Source organism: Merops nubicus, unplaced genomic scaffold (assembly GCF_000691845.1).
Source record: "Merops nubicus isolate BGI_N331 unplaced genomic scaffold, ASM69184v1 scaffold3229, whole genome shotgun sequence".
Lineage (NCBI taxonomy): Eukaryota > Metazoa > Chordata > Aves > Coraciiformes > Meropidae > Merops > Merops nubicus.
The window spans coordinates 11,180-28,881 of NW_008628846.1; the positions used below are offsets into that span (position 1 = coordinate 11,180).

The window sequence follows — 17,702 nt, forward strand, 5'->3', positions numbered from 1 at the left end:
GGCTGACATCACATTACAGGACAGCCAGAGACAACACCCAGACTCAGGGTGACAGCAAGTCCATGCGTGTGTGTAGGATCAGCATCCTGGACACTCAGGGCCAGGTCTGTGCTGGGGCCAGGAAAGAGCCTTTGGTGTGTGGGAGCCAGTGCAGCAGGACCCCAGGGGAGCAGGGACACGGGGGGCACGGGCAGAGCAGTGGAGTGCACACCAGCACACAGCCCCACCCGCCCAGGAGCTGGAGGACAACGTGACACTCACCCATGGTCTGGAAGTTGAGAGCCACCATCTGACAGCCAACGTTCCAGAACATCTGGGGCAGGTAGTTGGAGGAGTCCATGCGGGTGCCCTTGGGGTACACGCGGCTCATCTGCCGCTTGTTGTATCTGCAGGGGCTCTATTGGAAACAAGTCTGAGCACTCCTCCTGCACCCCGGGGCCAGCTCGTGGGGACTGTTTAAGAAACAAGAGAGGCCCTGGAAACAACAGGCTCCTTTCCCACACCCCTTCCACTTTAGGACAAGCATCTGGCAGCCTTGTGTTCACTCCAGCAGGATGCAGCCTGTGGAGACTCTCTGTGAACAGCTCCCAGGCCACCCTGCAAGATCCCACCTCTCCAGCACCTGCACACTTCATGTCTGCAGTTTACCAGGTCCTGAAACTAGAAGCCAGCTGGGAACACTTCAGCCTCACCCACGCTTCAGATGAAGCTCCATAAAACTCCACACTACCAACTACCCTTAATAAGGTCACCAAAAGGATACTCTACAAACTGCACGGGGAACTTGGTGAGCAGGTCATAAGCCTTCAGCTCTGTGAAGGAAGAGATGACGTAGCTCCGATTCTTCTCTGGAAGCAGGAGATAAGAAAGGTGTCAGGAGAAAGCTGTGCCCAGCCCCAGTTCTGTGCTGGGGACCAAGTGACCCAAGGAGCACTTGGCAAGTCTTCTCCTACTTTCTACCAGGCACCCCTTCCTACCAAGAAGATTTACCCTCCTCTGGTCCCTTGGAAAGGGGCTGAAGAGCAATAGTCCATACAAGCTGATTTATGTTTACCAGGGAGACAATGGTTGTGCACTACAGGACAGGGACTTCATGGAGCAGAGACAAGAGGGGCTCACAAAGCAGTAATTCTGCCCATCTCCTCCTGGAGTTCAGTGACATTTAGAGTAGCTCCTGTCTGGAGCTTTAGTTCCGAGTGAATCCAAATATTCAAAGTCTTACACAAAGTTCTTTATTTTATTGAAGAAGTTTGCCCTTCTTCACGTCTCCATTTTTCTCTTTTTCTTTTCTCTCTTTCAACAATCAAACCATCTCACTCAAAGCTAGACCCTGATGCAGGAGCTGTGTAGAGGAACCCAGTGGGTACAGGGAAATCATGTGTGTTCCCAGAGTTTCAGATGTTCCTCTGCCCAGTCAGCACAGAAGAGGAAGGCCAGTCACACACACTAAGGGAAGCTGGGCTCAGCCCTGCCCTCAGCAGCAGCAAAGCAAGCCCACAGAGAGGGACCCAACAGAAAATGGGGGAAAGCAAATCTCAGAGGCAGGTGGAGAACAGCAGCACCTGAGAGCACTGCTCTCCTGTGCACATACACTGGGGACCCTCCAAGGGGACGTCTGACTTACGGGCAGAGACTTCAAAGGAGTCAAATTTGATGGGCTGTATGTAATTAACGAGGCTGGACATCTCCTCATATGCTGTCACCTCCAGACCAGCAGTGCCCTGGGCAGGAAACAAAAGCCAGGAGCAGAGAGATGAAGAGATGAAGCATGAAGAGAGGAAACAAACCACCCCCCAGCCAGAGCCCCCTGCTCCTGCAGCCCCAGCGTGGGCACCACGGGCAGGGCACAGGGGCACAGAGCTCCCAGGAGGCCTGGACAGCACTCAGAGCCACACAGAGAGGTGCTGGTGTGACAGAGGCCTGGGATCTCTTTAACCTGTCAAAGCACAGACTCTGGGACAAACCAGAGACCCTTTTCCCTCATCTCTGACCCATACTAGGGAGATAGAAAGGGAAAATATTTTTTAAATTATTTTATTTTTAAAAATTATGTATTACTCAAGGGGATGCTGATCTCCTTCCCCTTCAGCAGCAGGACTTCATGTTTTGGCAACAACTGTTATCAGACTAAGGCTAAGCCTCTCCAAACACCCTGAAGGCAGACAGTCATCTCCAAATCACACAGAGTATCAAAGAGAGTCACAAATAATAACTCTTCTGCCACATTCTCTGTGCTTGCAACATCATTCCTCTTATTCAGTTTCTCCTGCAGAAGTCGTGTTGCACGGGGGAAGGAAAGCCTGTGACTGGTCATGGCACACAGCTCAGACCTCTCTGCATTTTGGGTTCACCCCTAGTCAATATGGTGAGGCCCCAGAGAAAACTGGAAGCCAGAAAAAAAAAAAGAGCCAGAAACAGAAAAGAAACAGAAAGAACAGTGTCAGTACCTCATCTGACTGCAGCTTTTTAATTTCCTCTTCATCGAGGTTTCCAAGATGTTCATCCTCTTCCTCTGGCTCCTCTTCAGCCACATCACCTGCCCAGACTAAGCACACACAGCCCCCATCAGCAGCACTCTGAGACAAGACCTCGCTGGGTGCTGGCAATGGAGAGCTCTGCAAAACCACCACGACTGCAAGGACAGTACCAGCTTGTTAGCCAAATCCAGACATGAGCTGGCACACTCAGGACCAACACGCTCAAGAGGCCACGTCGTTGCTCCTGCAGGGCTCCCTCCTGCCCCAGGAGGCACAGGCACAGTGCTGCTCACCCACCCAGCCCACACGCCCTGGTGGCACTCAGTGCCAGCGTGGTGAGTTCGTGGGTATCAGAGAGCTACAAGCAGTGAAAAAATACCCACCCTTCCAACAAGCCAGCAGCCAGTGGGGTCACTGAACGCCCAGCTCAAGCAGCCACGTGCTGCAGAATGGGCAGAGGAGCTGCCTGACAGGCTGACTGTCAGTAAGCTGATTGTCTCTTTGGGTTGGAATGAAATGTTTGAAAATATTCTGAAGATTTGATTTCTCTTCCAAGCTCACAGTGCTGCCTGAGATAAGAGAATTAATGACTACTACTAGCTTGCCTCAAGCCAGTATTGGGTGATTTGGAAGGTCTCCATTTGGCCAGACCTGCTCATCTAGCTCCACGAGTCCCGTGTTCCCTTCAGACATACCAGTGTCCTCAGCATCCACAGGGGCTGGCAGCTCTGTGATTTCTGGTTCCACACTCCGCCCCTTCTTCAAAGAGTTCTGCCTCTTCCCAGATACAGATTGCTTCTTTTTGTTCTTTATCAAGATCTTCCCCAAGAGATCCTTAGGACTTGGCAGAGGAACTCCTGGCTTCAGCTGCAACACGCAAACTCCACACTCAATCTTCATCACAAGGCAGAATTCAAACACTCATCTCCCCGTCCCTCCCAGGACCATTCCTCTGGCCATTTACTGCTCTCTCACCCACATCTCTCACCCACCCCCCTGTATTTATGCAGCTTTTTTCCTTTGGTTTCAGACCAGCATGTTGCACCTCTCATCCCTCTCACGTCCTGCTGCCTGCACATGCCACCCTGTTCCCAGCCACCTGCCCTGCAGCACAGCCAAGGACACACCCAGAGGGCCTGAGGGCATCCCCACACCTCTGGCTTTCCCAGTCCACCTGCTCCTCCCTACCCCAGAGCCTCAGCCCTAGATCAGCACTCAGGCCACGTTTAAACACTCTGCCTGCAGTGGGTTTGAAAAAGAGATCCCAGAGGAGGTGGCTCAAGAGCAGGATGTGACTCAGGCTGTGCTCCCAGACCCGAGCTCCCTGCACAGGCAGCAACAGGCCCATTGGGAGTTCTGCCAACACCCTGAACTGCTTCTCCCCACACCCCCCATTTCTCCCCACACCCCCCATTTCTCCCTGCTGCCTGGACAAGGACCAAGGTCTGGACAGGGGGCAACTGCTGATTTGCTCATTGCTTCTTGGCCCTTCTTTTGATCTCTGTGTGTCCCCCAACAATGTCACTGTGCCCACCACAACCCATGGTGGTACAAGGAACCTGAGCACTGGGCTCAAGCAGCCTGGGAGCTTCACTCAGCTCTTCTGAGCACCCACCCAGCTATGCCCATCCCTGACCTGCCCAGCTATGCCAGGGTGGGAATGTTTCCAGGCTGGAAGTGGGCATTGAGAAGCACTGGTAGGAAGAGCCTGAAATGCTACTAAGCCCTTGTTCCTGTTTCTTCCCAAAACAAGTGCTGGCAGGCAGATCTGAAACAGTACTGTGTACAAAAATACCCTGACTCATCTCAGTACAACTGACACAGCTTGGCTACCCAGAGCTCTGTGTCTGAAGCCACTCCAGTCACAGTGTTACACAAGAGCAGAGCTGGATCAGTGCTCAGGAGAACTCTGTGACTGAGGGGTCTGCTGGACCCTCACGATGCTGCTCACCCTATGAACCCAGCTTATTTGTCCTACATCCTCTTCTCCTTCACTGTCCTTGCAGTGGCATCTCCTAGCACCAGAGGTGACCAGTTATTTTCAGAAACACTTCTCCACTAGCCTCCTTCCCAGGGGGGTTACTCACTGGGTACTTTTCCAGAGGCTCTGTCAGCAGCATGTCTCCGAAGATGGTTCGGCAGTACTCGGCCATCTTCGCCTGCTGCTTGGGCCTAAGGAACAAAGAGACCAAGGAGTGAACAGGAAACTGCCCAAATCCAGATCTTGGAAGAAAAAACGTCTCGAGATCCATGTACTGTAGCCAGAAAACCATCTCTTGCCCTCTTGCCTCCACTCAGACAGCTCTGCAGAACTCGAAGTCCCTTCCCAGGCCAACTCCCACCTGTTCATACTCTGCCACCCCAAGCTAAAAGGCTGCACAACCGTGGTCACTCTCACTCTGCAGCTCATCTTCCAGCCCTGACCCACCTCTGGCTGCTGCCAAAATCTCCACCAGTGTTTCAGTTCAGCTCAGACACCCACTTAAAGCAGCAGCCCTTGCCTGTACCCTGCCTGCTCTGGACAACAGGAGCAGCTCTCCCAGTCACTGGATACTCACGAGTCCACGTGGTTCTCAAAGGACAGGATGACAGGGTAGAGAGATGTTTTAAAAGCACTTTCTGCAATGGCCTCAATGGCATCCTAAATGAGAGGCAATGGTCAGAGTTAGTCAGGACTCATTTCTAACACTCAGCAATGGACTCCAAACTGGCCACTGTCAGGAGCTGCTCTTTAAGTACCTGATCTTACTGCCATGATAAGGTGAGACCATACCCACCCAATTTCCAGCTCCAGAGGACACAACACGCAGCTAAACTCAACAGCTTTCAGAAAAATTGAAGCTGAAGATGTAAGAATATGAGTTTTTATTGTTGTTACATAGTTCAGTGTTTACACACATGAATTTGTCTTGCCAAAGAGGCACCCTGCTGCCACATGTACCTCAGACTGGCAGAGAAAGGTGTTTGCAGCCCCAGACTGAACTGCCTCAAACCCTATTTATACTTGTGGACCTGCCTGATTTTCTGTCACTTCAGCTGCTTATGAAACCCTCCTGTCTAGGAGCAGAGGAAACTGCAACGTTTGGTAACGAGCTGACATTTCAAATGCAAATACCATGGAAACGTTCTCAGCATTAATGATGTAAGAAAAAATAATCATGTTTTCCCCAAGCCCCTGTTAAGCTGCCACAAAATTTCCACTGTTTTCTCTTCTGGTGCTGCTAATTGACACAGGACAGGAATGTCACTTGCTGCTTTGCAGCTACAGTCTCCCCCCAGGACCCGGGTTCAGCTCCGAGGAGGCTGCTGCAGCTGCTCCTCCACAGCCCACCTGGACTCTGTCACAGAACTGGGCAAGGTTCAGAGCAGAAGCTACAGAAAAAGCAACTAAAAGGCCACAGGCAATGGTAGAAATGGGAGAGAGGTGTGGAGGGAAAGATCTACACATTAGGTAAAGCTAAAACCTGGGCAGAAGCTGCGCTCACAGGTTATTGTCTCCTTGGGGTGCAGACACATTCTGCCTTAGCAGAACTCTGGGAGGACAGCAGCTATGGCTGGCAGAATGTCTCCTGTCTGCTGTGAACTGCTGTGCAGAAAGCAGCAGCTGTACCACAGGATTTCAGAAATCACTGACACTGAACAGGACAACACCTCTGATCTTAAGGACTGGTGGTTGTTTTCCCTGCACATAAATATTTTAGCAATAGTGAAGAGTGAGAACTGAGGGGGAAGATACAGAATAAAAATAAATGGCTTTAAAAAGAACCTGAAGTGCCTCTGCTGGCAGTGGCTGTGTAAGGAGTGCAGGAAAGCTGGGTGTGAAGCACTGATTTTCAGCCTGCAGGCTGTAACTGCCGTGGCTAAATGCCCCATTTCCAAGGCAGAAGTGGCTCTGCCCTGTGCTGCTGCAGCAGGGAGCCCAGACCTCAGGGCAGCCACCTGCCCAGCGTGCCAGGGGGCAACTGCTCCACTCAACACACTCCACACACCCCTCTGATTGGGGAGCAATGAAACCTCTGCCTCAAAGTGCCCTCCTGTGAGGCCGTAAGCCACAGAAACTGCTGCAGACCAGTTAGAAGATAAATTCATTTTAACTGTTTGCTCCTTTGACCTGCATCTATCCACAAATCCACCATCCTCATGCAACCTTCTGCCCACAGACCCCCCCTGCCACGCTGCCCTGCCTGTGCTGGCACTGCACTCAGCCACAGCTCCATCGCTCCTACCCGACTGCCCCCATCTCCCTCCTTCATTCACCCTCCTCCAGCTGCCAGCCTCTCTTCTGGTCCTCCCCCACCAAAACTGTACACAAACTCTGACCTATTGCATACACGTTCATCCCTCACTCTACCCACACATCCCTTCACTTGTCACCTTGCCATCAGTCAAACACCTTTGCCCTCAGCTGATCCGTTTGACAGCTCCCTCAAGCAGAGATGGGTGTACAGCCCAGCAGGGGAAAGCAGATACGGAGAGGACCCTTCCCCTACCTTGAAGAGGATCTCGGTGGTCATGGTGAAGCCGTGGGTGATGATGGGCTCCTCCTCGGGGGGCCGGCCCTTCCAGCAGTCCAGCTCCACGCAGCGGCAGCCGGCCAGCAGCGCCTGGCGGTACATCTCGGGGGAGGAGAGCCCAGAGAACTGGCCCGCTGGGGAGAGCAGAGGGAGGGCCTGGCACCTGCTGCTCACGTGGGCACAGGGCCTGCAGGAACTGCAGCAAGAGCTCTCTGCCATCCTTGAGCAGGTGGACGTGGCAGACTGACACCACGTCCTCAGTTCTAGGGTGACATTTCTTCGTCTTCCTCAGCACTTAAGTGCCAAGGCCCACGGAGTGCATCACAACCCTGAGCCCTCCGAACTCCCGGGCAGACAGACCTGCCTGCATCACTGCCCTCCCCAGTGCTGGTGCCCAGGTGCTGAGCTGAGCTGGCTCTGGCACTGCCCGTACCTGTTAGATAGGTGTTGTGTGACGAGTTGATGAAGTAGTGTGAGAGTGGCTGCGTCATGTCCTGGTACAGCATCAGCTTGTCCAGCGCTATCACGTTGTTCTCAGGCCCACAGAGAAACCAAACCATCCCCTCTGGAGACAGCTGCCCTACGAGCAGAACAACGCTGGGCACAGCACCAAAACAGCGTGTGCCACAGCACAGGGACTCAGAGAATCAGGCTGATTGCTCCCCGGGGGACGCCAGGGCAGAGGAAGGTGTGAGACCCTCTGCTGCCAAGACCTGAACAGGACTCACCTCTCTGGATGTTGATCCCGCTGGGCTCGTACTTCTCTATCAGGCTCTGCACCTGCTCAGGCTTGGCTGGGGGGAACAGGATGTCATTGAGGCGAGAGTCTCGCTGCTTCTTGTTGATGAACTTTGCCAAGTGCTCTTTGGTCATGTAGGGCTTTGCTTTTAAATGGCTACGGTGAGAGAAGGAGAGGAGCAGAGGTGAGGCTGGTGTGTTACCCAGAAAACCTTCTCACACAGCAGAGGTTGGACCTTCCTCAGGTCAGCCATGGGCATCCACCTCCCTGGGCCCACACTGTTCTGTTTTGTCTGCATTTCTCCCCAGAAACTCTAACAGGGCTTGAATTTCACAGCACACTGAATTGCCTGTCCTATGAAATCGAGTCCACTTAAGAAGTCACAGGTTTAGCTACCTGAATTAAAAAATCGCTGGTTCCTTGAGAGGGTTGTGGTTCTCATGCTGTATGGGGCCTCGTTTGGGGCTACCACGGGCAGTATCACATTAGCATGACCTAGTGCTGACCTGCAACCCACCCTCCTGATGGTGACAGTGAAGAGTCCCCACAGCACACTGAGGTCTCACCCTTTTTACCCAGGCTGAGTGAAAGGGTTAAGTGCACTGGCACTGTCCTGCGACCTGGGTCCCTGTCCCGCTAAGACTTAAGACCAGACCAAGCACATAACATAAAATTCTCTCACCCTTCTTTTTGGCCCATCTTTTGCCATAACAGATGGAGTTCTGTGGCTTGAAGAAAACTTACTGTGAGGTGAATATCTCATCAATCTCAGGCCGTGGACACAGATTCATGAGGAAAGTTTTATACACGGTCTCAGGGAAATCTTCTGGGTTGATGGCATCATTCTGAGAACACAGCAGGGACTGATCAGTGCCAGAAAGCCAGGACAGCCTCCACCTCCCCATGCCACCCACAGCCCAGCACTCGTTTGTGACAATGCAAGTAAGGGATTGGGACCTCTGGCAAGGTGTTCAGCAGAGAGCAGACCGGTGGGGAGGCACCATAATGCCCCTTTTTTAACAGATATTTAAGCTGTCCCTTGGTGCCTCTTGTGTGCTGGCCTGAAGCTGAAGCTCAATGCAGTGGCAGGAGGAGTCAGAGGTCTGGGCTCTGTTCTGTGGGTCAGTGGAAGCACCAGGAGTAACTGTGAGACCTGGTGATGGTGAGACAGGCAGAAGGACTCGTGCTGCTGCCTGTGCCACAAGGTGCCAGTGGTGGACTCCAAGTGTTACTGCCACACAAACAGTGAGAATTGATGCCTACAGTTAAGGCACTGCAGATAGTGGCAAGGGAAAGGTTTCACAGCAACTAAGAGCATCTGGGCTGATGATTTTTTCACAGCCAAGGGCATCACAGTCAGCGTGGACAAAAAGATTCTTCTTCAACTAGCAGGACCTTGGGGTACCTAGGGAAACCCTTACCTTGCCCTTTGGAAGATGACAAGCACTCAATGCTGCTTCCACCCTCTTCCTGTCTGCAGGAAACATCTGAAAAATACTGACCAGACAGGGAAAAAAGAAATCAGCACAGTGTAGCAGGAGGGAGGTCAGAAAGCCTGGGCTGGGGTGGCTGGGAGCTGCAGCCAGAGTGCAAGACATGCAAAATGAGCAGCAAAGGAGACTGACAAGACAACTGCACACATGAAGCAGAGAGGAAAGCCAGTGCTCCTCGAAGGGAATAGCTGAGGTGCCAAGCTTTAGAAACCTACAGTGCATTTTTTACTGCTCCCTGAACACAGAAGTTCTCTATTTCTGCTGTGGACTCTGGAGGAGCCCCGTCACTGCCCTGCATCAGCACTCTCCAAATCCCTCTTCACTGCCCTCCCCTGCCCCTCTCCGAGGTGTCCCCTGGGGCAGGAAAGGTCTGGTGCCACAGAGTCCCCAGGACACTTCCCCACAAGACACCATCGCTGGCAGCAGCTGGCATTAGCAAGGGACAACTTTGTAGTCAAGGCAACATTCAAAAAAAGCAAACAAACATTGGGCACTTTTGCTGCTCTGAAAGCAAGCAAAATTCTCCAGAACCAAATGCCTCCCGTGAATTCAAGGAACAAGCTCCTTAGGCAGGCAGAGGAGCTGGTGTAAGATGTGATGGGAGCTGCTGCAGGACCCTCAGCTCCCCTCCTGTTTGGAGAGCTGGGCACTGGCTGCAGGGCAGAAGTCACCTGCTGAAGCCTGCAGCTTAAAGCTGCCTCTGCTGCCCCGGGGGCTAGAAACAATAACTGAACTCCTCCTGCTCTCAGAATACCCCAGTCAGCAGCAATGAGGTCTCCTCTGTGGATAAATTTAGATGTCAGCTCTATTAAGCTCCTGGCATCACAGCTGCTGACAGCCCCAAAGGGGAACAACAAGTGTGAGGTGCTGGGGGTGGAAGAGCCGAGTGCTGCTCCCCACGCACGGAACACCCACAGCACCTTCTGGGGCTCAGGGGGGATGGGAATGTCTCAAGAGAAAGGCAGATACTCGGTGGGGTTTTCAGAAGAATTCAGACACGGAGTTTTGAAAGCCTCACACAGCCCTGAGCCTAGAGATACGGAATGTTTTTACAAATCTGGCTCTTAATCTGGACTACTTAATGGTCTATTGCTTTACACCATAAAGCATTTTTAGCTCTCTGCAAGGAAAAGAGACCAGGGCACTGAAGAGAGTACAGCCTGTACCAGGTATTTTTTTCTTTAGCTTATTTCAGAAGAATAAGCTGTTTTCTCTCTGCAGTATTGCTACCTTGCCTGCATTTTAAAGATCAATTCAAAGTACTCTTCCCTAGTGTGAGTTATTCATGAAAGACCTATACATTTTTAAAAGCCCTTTGAGGAATACACTGGTTTCTGACAGAATGAAATTCTGCTAGTTGGTGGTTCAGAAAACAAACAACAAAAACCGTTTATTGTTGAGTAATGATCAGCCATCCGGGAGCCCATTTAGCCAGCAGAGACTTAATGTGGAATCCTTACGCAAGAGAGGCGCAGGGGGTGGCATGTTTATTAGAGCCGATTAGCACTTGCCTCTTGTGATGCATAAACCTAGAGGCAGAGTGCTTCAAAACTTCCCAGTGAATACCCACAAAGGCACTAGCTGCAGGTCCTCGTTCTTGAAACAAAAGATAATCGACGCACCCAAAAGGGAATCGGGCAGGCAGAGCAGCCCTTTGTCACTCATGCAGAGCTGAAGCAAGATGGAGCAGCCACAGGATCAGCCATGGAGTGATTTCATTAGGCAAGACACTGAGTGGCACAAAATCAATCCATTCTAGATTGACACCATGCAGTGCAGGGGAGAAGTGACAGGCTGCTGGTGGCTCATTCTCAGGGCAGTCCTACTGCGATGCACCAGGCCAGCAAGGGGCAAATCTCTGCCCTGCACCTGAACCAGCACCAACGCTGGCCCAGGGGTCTGCCCTCAAAGGCTTTCCCTCCCGTGCACATCCAGAGCAAAGACTGAGGGCAGCAGGATTAGACCCGTGCAGTGGGGCTGCAGTGCTCACACGTGAGGGAAGACAAGCAAAAGCAGTGGGGCTCTGCCTCAGCCTAGCTGGGGAGTCAGCCAAGAAGTTCTCCAAAGACAGAACTCCTTACTTGAAAGGTAAAATGAGTCCTACATCCCATCCACCTCCCAACTCAGGTTTGTAAAACAATCTGTGATTGGAATTTTACCAAAGTTGCTTGGTTTTGTTGATTATATCTTGGCAATAGTCAGGAATTGAAATCTGTGGCTAAGGCACTGTCTTGATGAGATGAAGGCCAGAAAAGGTCTCCTTCCAGAGACAAGTTACTTCCCAGGCCCTTCCTTGGGAGGAACCCAGGTGCAGCAGGAGTTTTCATGGCCTGAATCCAGAGGGAATGATCTCTGCCTCTTAGGTGCAGAAAGAGCAGGCAGCTGAAGCCACTGGGCAACCATCCTCTTACCAGCTGCTCTGCCTTTAGTCTGACTGAACACAGAGCAAATCAAATATCCACACTCACTTCCTGACAGGAATCTTCCCCTCTGCATTAAGCTGCATCTTCAGCTTCACCAGGCTGTGAAAAAAAACCAAAACAACCTTATGAAAAAGTACTTGTACAATCTTAGAGGTTCTGTTAAGTAAGAAGAAAGAAAAAAATATGCAGTTGGATAAACAATCTAACAGTCAACTGAAAATCAAGGTCCTACAGACCGTCTGCTTAACCTCAGACAGAGCCTGTTCCTGTTTCTTGGGAAGGAGAAACAGGCAAGTTATAAGAGCTTAGACATCAGGAAGATCCCTCTGAGACATAAGATAAAGATATGAGATAATAGTATCTCCTATTATTTAGCATCCCCCAGTGCCCCCAGGTTGCTAAGCAAACAGTACTTCAGAGCCCAGGAAGAGGCAGCTCTTGGCTGGCCCGAGTGCTGTGACTGTGGTGGGGACACATGAGGCTCAGAATTTCGGTTTGTCTAAAACCTGCCTGTGCCTCGGGGCTCCTGAGCTGCCCCAGACTCCTTCTGGAGGCTGCCAGAGGACCTGGCTGCTAAGAAGCCTTCTCCTTCCCGTGCAGCCAGGAGGGGCAGTGCAGGAGTGGGTCAGAGCAGGGTGGTTGGCAGCCAGCACTCACATTTTCTCCAGGAAGGTGTACCGAGAGGCGTTGGAGGTGAGGGGGTTCCGAACGATGGCCAGAATGTCCTCGGCCCAGCTCTGGGGACAGACACACACAGAGGACAGGGGCAGCTGGGGTTATGGAACTGCACCGAGAAGCAGACAGCAAAGCCATGGAAAGGGCATGGACCTGCCCTGGTAACACTGGGCTGGCTCCAAACCCCAGCAAGCGTGCCCTGGCCTTGGCTGGGTCACCTTCCTGCTGCATGCAGATACTCGCAGCTGAACTTTCCCACTGAGCCTTCTCAGCTGTCTGTTTATCCACACAAAGCACACGAAGGATAAAAATGACATCAATATCTTCTACTGCTCCTTTTCCATGCAGGACAGAAGTTTCTAGAGCCATGGAAGTACCACACCTTACTGGAACACAAACCTGCTTGTTTCAAACCTTGCCAGTAACCGCGGCAGGGTTCAGTTCCCTGCCTCCCCTTCTCCTCTCCTGCTGCCCCCTCAGAGCCCCCATCCCAAGTGTTCCCAGGGCTTCCTTGCCCTCAGGACCCAATACCTTGCCAACGTTCTCCTTGTAGGACACAAAGTTATGGAATGTGAGGTCCACCATGTCAGGTCCAGAAACAATAGTCAGAGTCTTAAGCAGGAAGGTGCTATGAGGGTAATCCAAGTTAAAAACCTCTCGGAGCTTCTGGCACTGCAAAAGAAACAGAACCGAGGGGGATGAAGGGAGAATGAGGCAAACCACACCTGAAAAAAAACCAAAATCCAGTCCAAAGATTGACCTAAATTCACGAAAAGCTTCTCAAGAGTTGCCAAACTCTCTAATGTGATCTTCCTTTCCTTGCCTTCCCTTATTTTTCATCTTTATTCTGGAGCCTGCGTTACCCGGATCCTCCGCAGAACAAAACACTGTGACCACCACTGCACAAACAGGCTGCTTTGGGCTGAAAAAGTAAAAGTTGGAGATTGCTCTTAAGGAAGTTCCTTCTGAAACTTCAGCCTGAACTTGCACACGAGCAGAGGAGTATTTGGCCTGCTCACACCAGAGGTGCTTAACCAGGTTATTGCAGCCAGACGTCTGTCAAAGCACAGACCCAGAAAGGCTTTTAGATTGGTGTGATACCTTTTGCTATTATCTCCCTCCTCCACAAGATGCTGTTTGGGACCCAGGAGGTCTTTCAGCTCTACACCTTGTTGCTGGAGGGATGGGCTCTCTCCCTCCAAGTCACATTTTCTGCTAGGTGTTAGTTGCTAGAAGTGTTTTTTTCACAGCAATTCCAGGATCCTACAGCATTGGCTCATCAGAGATTTAAGTATAAGGCTCATCGGATTAGTCACACTTGTATTTCATCACCAAATGAAAGTATTTATAGAATCTCTTTAAATTATTTAGCATTTTCTGCATTGCTACATAAGGCACCACTAAGCCAAGGAATCCTGGGGCTGTACTGCTGGTCGCTATTTATAATGAAAGGATAAAATCCCCACGTCCTAGAATAAAGGACAGCAGTATCTAAAGTGCAGGATAATTCCCATCAAAGCAAACAAGGAGGTGTCAGAGCCCCCCCTCCACCAGGAACTCAGGGCTGGGGCTGGCAGCAGAGCAGGCTGGACTCAGAAGTTCAACAGGAGCTGGAGTCTGAGCCCTCACTGTATGCACAAACCCACAGCCAGAGGCAGGTTAGAACATCACTAGCACCTCAAGGTGCCACAGATCACACCAGAAGAGGCTCCAGCTGCACGACTTGAGCTTTGTGTTTGCTGTAAGCTCAGAGCACACACAAGGGCAGTCGCTGCAGTTCAGCTCAGGGCTGGTGACTTGTCAAGCTGCCACTGACAATATCTGAACCCTTGCAAGCTGGACAAAGTGAACTCCCCAATCTTGGACTTCCACAAACCTCTGTTTAGCCCAGAGCAACTAAAACACCCTATATGCAACCACCTCTTTGCATTCCAATGGGATTCAAATGGAAGCAATTCCCTCTCTGCCCCAGAATTTTCTCTTCCCATCTGCAACAGCAGGAGCTCCCAAAGAGCTCAGCTTCAGGCCTCTCAGCTTCAGGCCTCTCAGCTTCAGGCCTCCGTGTGGGACCACACCGTGTCACACACAGCTACAGATCTATTCGATAAGGAACTCTGCAGATTCTTTCCATTGCAATTTTCCAAATTTCTGGGACCTCTGCAACGTGGACACACCCATAGCACACAGGTGTCTTCAGGAAAAGCAGGGTGGGCTGGATCCCACCTGCAGATGGCTGGACTGCTGTCTCTCACTTCAGAAAGGCAGCTCCCCGCAGGGGCAGCTCGGAAACCTGCGTAACCCAGGAGCATCTGGAGGGAGGGAAGGGGGAGAGCAGCCAGCCACCCAGGTCTGCTGGTTTTCTAATAGCTGGGGAGTTTCCAAAAGGGCTCACTCTTGCCTGGTGAGCAATCTCCCTTGGCAGAAGTGAGCAGCACACGCACACCCACACCTCCTTTCCCACTCAGAGCAGCCTCCCGACAGAGCTTCACTTCTCAGTACAAGTGGCAAAGCATTAGGATTTCAACTTCAAATTTAACTTCATCTTGCAAAGCCTCTGGCGTTTGTTCAGCTTCCTTACCTCTACTGGTGTAAAGCATACGAAGCTAAGACAATAGAGAACTTGTGGTTTGTGCTGAACTCATTTCCTGTATTTGTTACAGCGGGGCTCCTCCCAGGCCTTCCTCCTGTGCCAGCTGCTGTGCCCGGCTCTCCAGCAGCCCCATTGCCCACGCCAGCTCTCCAGCATGCTGGTGCTGCACCAGAGCTTCTGCCCTCAGCCCAGCTCTGCCAGACAAAGCTGATCTGTGCCAGGGTGGGCAGTGACCTGCTACCTCACCACCACCTCAGACCTAGGAACTCGTGGCCAACTTGAGCCTACACCAGTTTTTACATGCCGTGCCCTTTATCAGCACTCGCTCACGCCACCTCCTAAGGCCTTCCTGAAGTCGATAGCTTCATTTTATGGGAGGCAAACCACAGCAGGGAGAGCAAAGGATGATCTTGTTAGGGATAAATTGGGTCATATTTTCCCAGTGACTGACTTCCTGCCTGGCCGTAAGCGAGTCAGTCGCTCGCTCTGTGCTTTACATGGGGATTATCTCCCACACAGCATCAACCAGAGGTGTGATGTGACACCGAATGAAGATGGTGAGAGGCCCAGAGGCTGTGTCCACGGGCACAGAACGTGATGCCATGGCTGGTTCATAACCTGTGCTCCTTTGGCACCTTGTGCTGCAGCTTCACTGTGTAAATACTTAGTCTCACGTTGCAGGTGGCCGTAAAGGAAAAATAGGAATTGCTACATGAAAAGCAGGACAACTGTATTAGCCATGCAAATCAGAAGGGAAACGTGCTTAGCAAATCCACTTAAAAAAAAACCCAAGCAAATGGCAAACACCCCACCAGCAGGGTGGCTGCAGTGCAGACGCAGCGTTCCGCTACCCACCCTCCTCATTTCCCTGAAATCCTCATCTCTACAAAACAGATTCCTAGTCCAGAGAAAAGCAAATTCTCATGCAAATACAACCAAAGAGCCAGATCCTCCTCTGCTGGAGACAGAGCCCAGCCAGGACCTGCCCCAGCTGCTGTGCTCCTGTGACAGTTGCAGGCTGAGCCCCCCGTGCCCCCGGCCCAGCTGAGTGCTGGTGCTGTGGCAGGAGGGCAGAGGCAGCAGCAGGCCCAGCACAGCAAAGGCTGTCACACAGACGTGGCCACTTCCACTTGTCCACTGGTTCTGAGTCCCTTGCAAGCCAGGGGCTGCCCCCACTCTCCTCTTGCACACACAGGTATCGGTTTGTCCCTGCCCAGCCTGTGCCCCCCATTCACTCTGAGGCTGTTTGTTCGCCGTCGGTGCCAAGGTGCTGCCCAATGCCCTGTGGAGCTGCAGGGTGCCCGAGCCCCCCCGTGCCTTCCCTGTGCCCTGCCAGCCCTGCCCAGCCCCGGGCACAGTGAGGGTGCTCCCCCTGCACCACCCACTGCTGCTCTGCCGCCCGGAGCAGGGCCTGGAGCAGCCTGGAGCAGCCTGGAGCCATTCCTCCCTCGCCCATGCTCCGCTCAGAGCCCCCATCGCGGGGTGTATGGAGGGTGGAACTGCCTGGAATTGTGACAGGCAGAAAATACAACTTCTGTTCAGATGAAAAACTGCTTGTTTCAAAGCCAAGGCCTGCTGAAATGTCTGAACAAAACCCAAGGTGAAGCCAAAGACCCAGCAGCCTGGCCTGGAACATTGTGGATTTTGGCCCTACAGTCTCTGCCAGTGTTCTGGGATCCTGGTGCATCCGAAAAACCCCAAATGGAGCAGATGTTGTTGTTCTTGCTGCTCAAAGGGAGACACAGAATTGCATGGAACGAACATCTCGATCTGCTTCGGCACGCTGCTCAACCACGTTCAACAGCTTTTTATCTTGTCTCATTTATGTTCAAACTCCCTGCTAATTCTTATCTTTATTACTCCTGAAGACATGCCAAAGTTCATTCTGCCCCATCTCTCAAAAAAAATGTCCATGGAATAAAAACACTGCAGAACACTGAGTAGTTCTGAAGGAAAATGAAGCACAGGGGGTGAGAAGGGGAAACCTGCACATGCATGGAAGAGGTCACAGGAGGACTCAAGGGCCGTGTGTGGGCTTCTGTGTTAGTATGCCAGCAGGTGAGGGCTTGGGAGGGGGCTGAGGAGAGTCCTCCTCAAAGGGGCTGTCTCTCACCTTCAGGCAGGTTCAGTTCCAGGAGGCATTTCCTTCTGGAGCAACTTCTAGGACTTGGCAGTGCTGGGCTTACAGCTGGACTCAGCAATCCTAAAGGTCTTTTCAAAGGTGAACAATTCTTTGACTCTGAAACAGCAGCAGCCCTTCTCATCTGGAGGTGGCTCCTACTGCTGCCAGCCCGTACTGACTTGTCCTTTCTTCAATGCCACTCTTACTCTGCTGGGCCTGCTGGGCACCACAGGCTGACCAGCTACTCCCGACCCCCCGGCAGAGTCTGAAGGGCTCCCACCAGTCCCTGCCCCCAGCTTGCAGGGACAATGCTGCTGTGACCTGTGGCAATGCTGCTCAGGGAGCACGTATGATGGCAGCTCTTCTCAGAAGCTGCTTTCTGCACAGGTGCTTTGGTGCTGTTCTTCTTGCTGCACACAGACTACAGAAAGAAAAACCCCTAACCTCTTGCTTAGCAGCTGTGGGAAAGTGTTACTGAAAGCAGGTGCCTCCCAACACCCACAGCACAGCCACCTGTTGGACACAATGAACTTACATGGGGCTGAAATGCTCAGGACAGGTTCTGCCTCCTGCAGCTCGGGCACAGAGCAGAGCCCCAGTGAGGGGAAGGGGGCAGCAGGGCCCTCGCTGGAGCACCAGCCTTCCCTGGAAAGCTTCAGCCTCAGCTCA

General features: G+C 52.1%; 1 protein-coding gene across 1 annotated transcript in view; it reads right to left on the minus strand.

Annotated features, from left to right (window-relative positions):
- PLCB2 (phospholipase C, beta 2) overlaps nt 1-17,702 on the minus strand; it is a gene marked incomplete at both ends in the record, with an annotated part of 34,658 nt that overhangs the window by 11,172 nt on the left and 5,784 nt on the right. Inside the window, 15 exons of the mRNA XM_008946777.1 lie at nt 262-386; nt 764-848; nt 1,625-1,721; nt 2,448-2,545; nt 3,173-3,344; nt 4,565-4,649; nt 5,036-5,118; nt 6,968-7,125; nt 7,425-7,571; nt 7,720-7,886; nt 8,475-8,575; nt 9,152-9,227; nt 11,692-11,745; nt 12,304-12,383; nt 12,853-12,993. Coding sequence (XP_008945025.1) covers nt 262-386; nt 764-848; nt 1,625-1,721; nt 2,448-2,545; nt 3,173-3,344; nt 4,565-4,649; nt 5,036-5,118; nt 6,968-7,125; nt 7,425-7,571; nt 7,720-7,886; nt 8,475-8,575; nt 9,152-9,227; nt 11,692-11,745; nt 12,304-12,383; nt 12,853-12,993 — 1,669 coding nt within the window. The remainder of the gene's footprint in view (nt 1-261; nt 387-763; nt 849-1,624; nt 1,722-2,447; nt 2,546-3,172; nt 3,345-4,564; nt 4,650-5,035; nt 5,119-6,967; nt 7,126-7,424; nt 7,572-7,719; nt 7,887-8,474; nt 8,576-9,151; nt 9,228-11,691; nt 11,746-12,303; nt 12,384-12,852; nt 12,994-17,702) is intronic.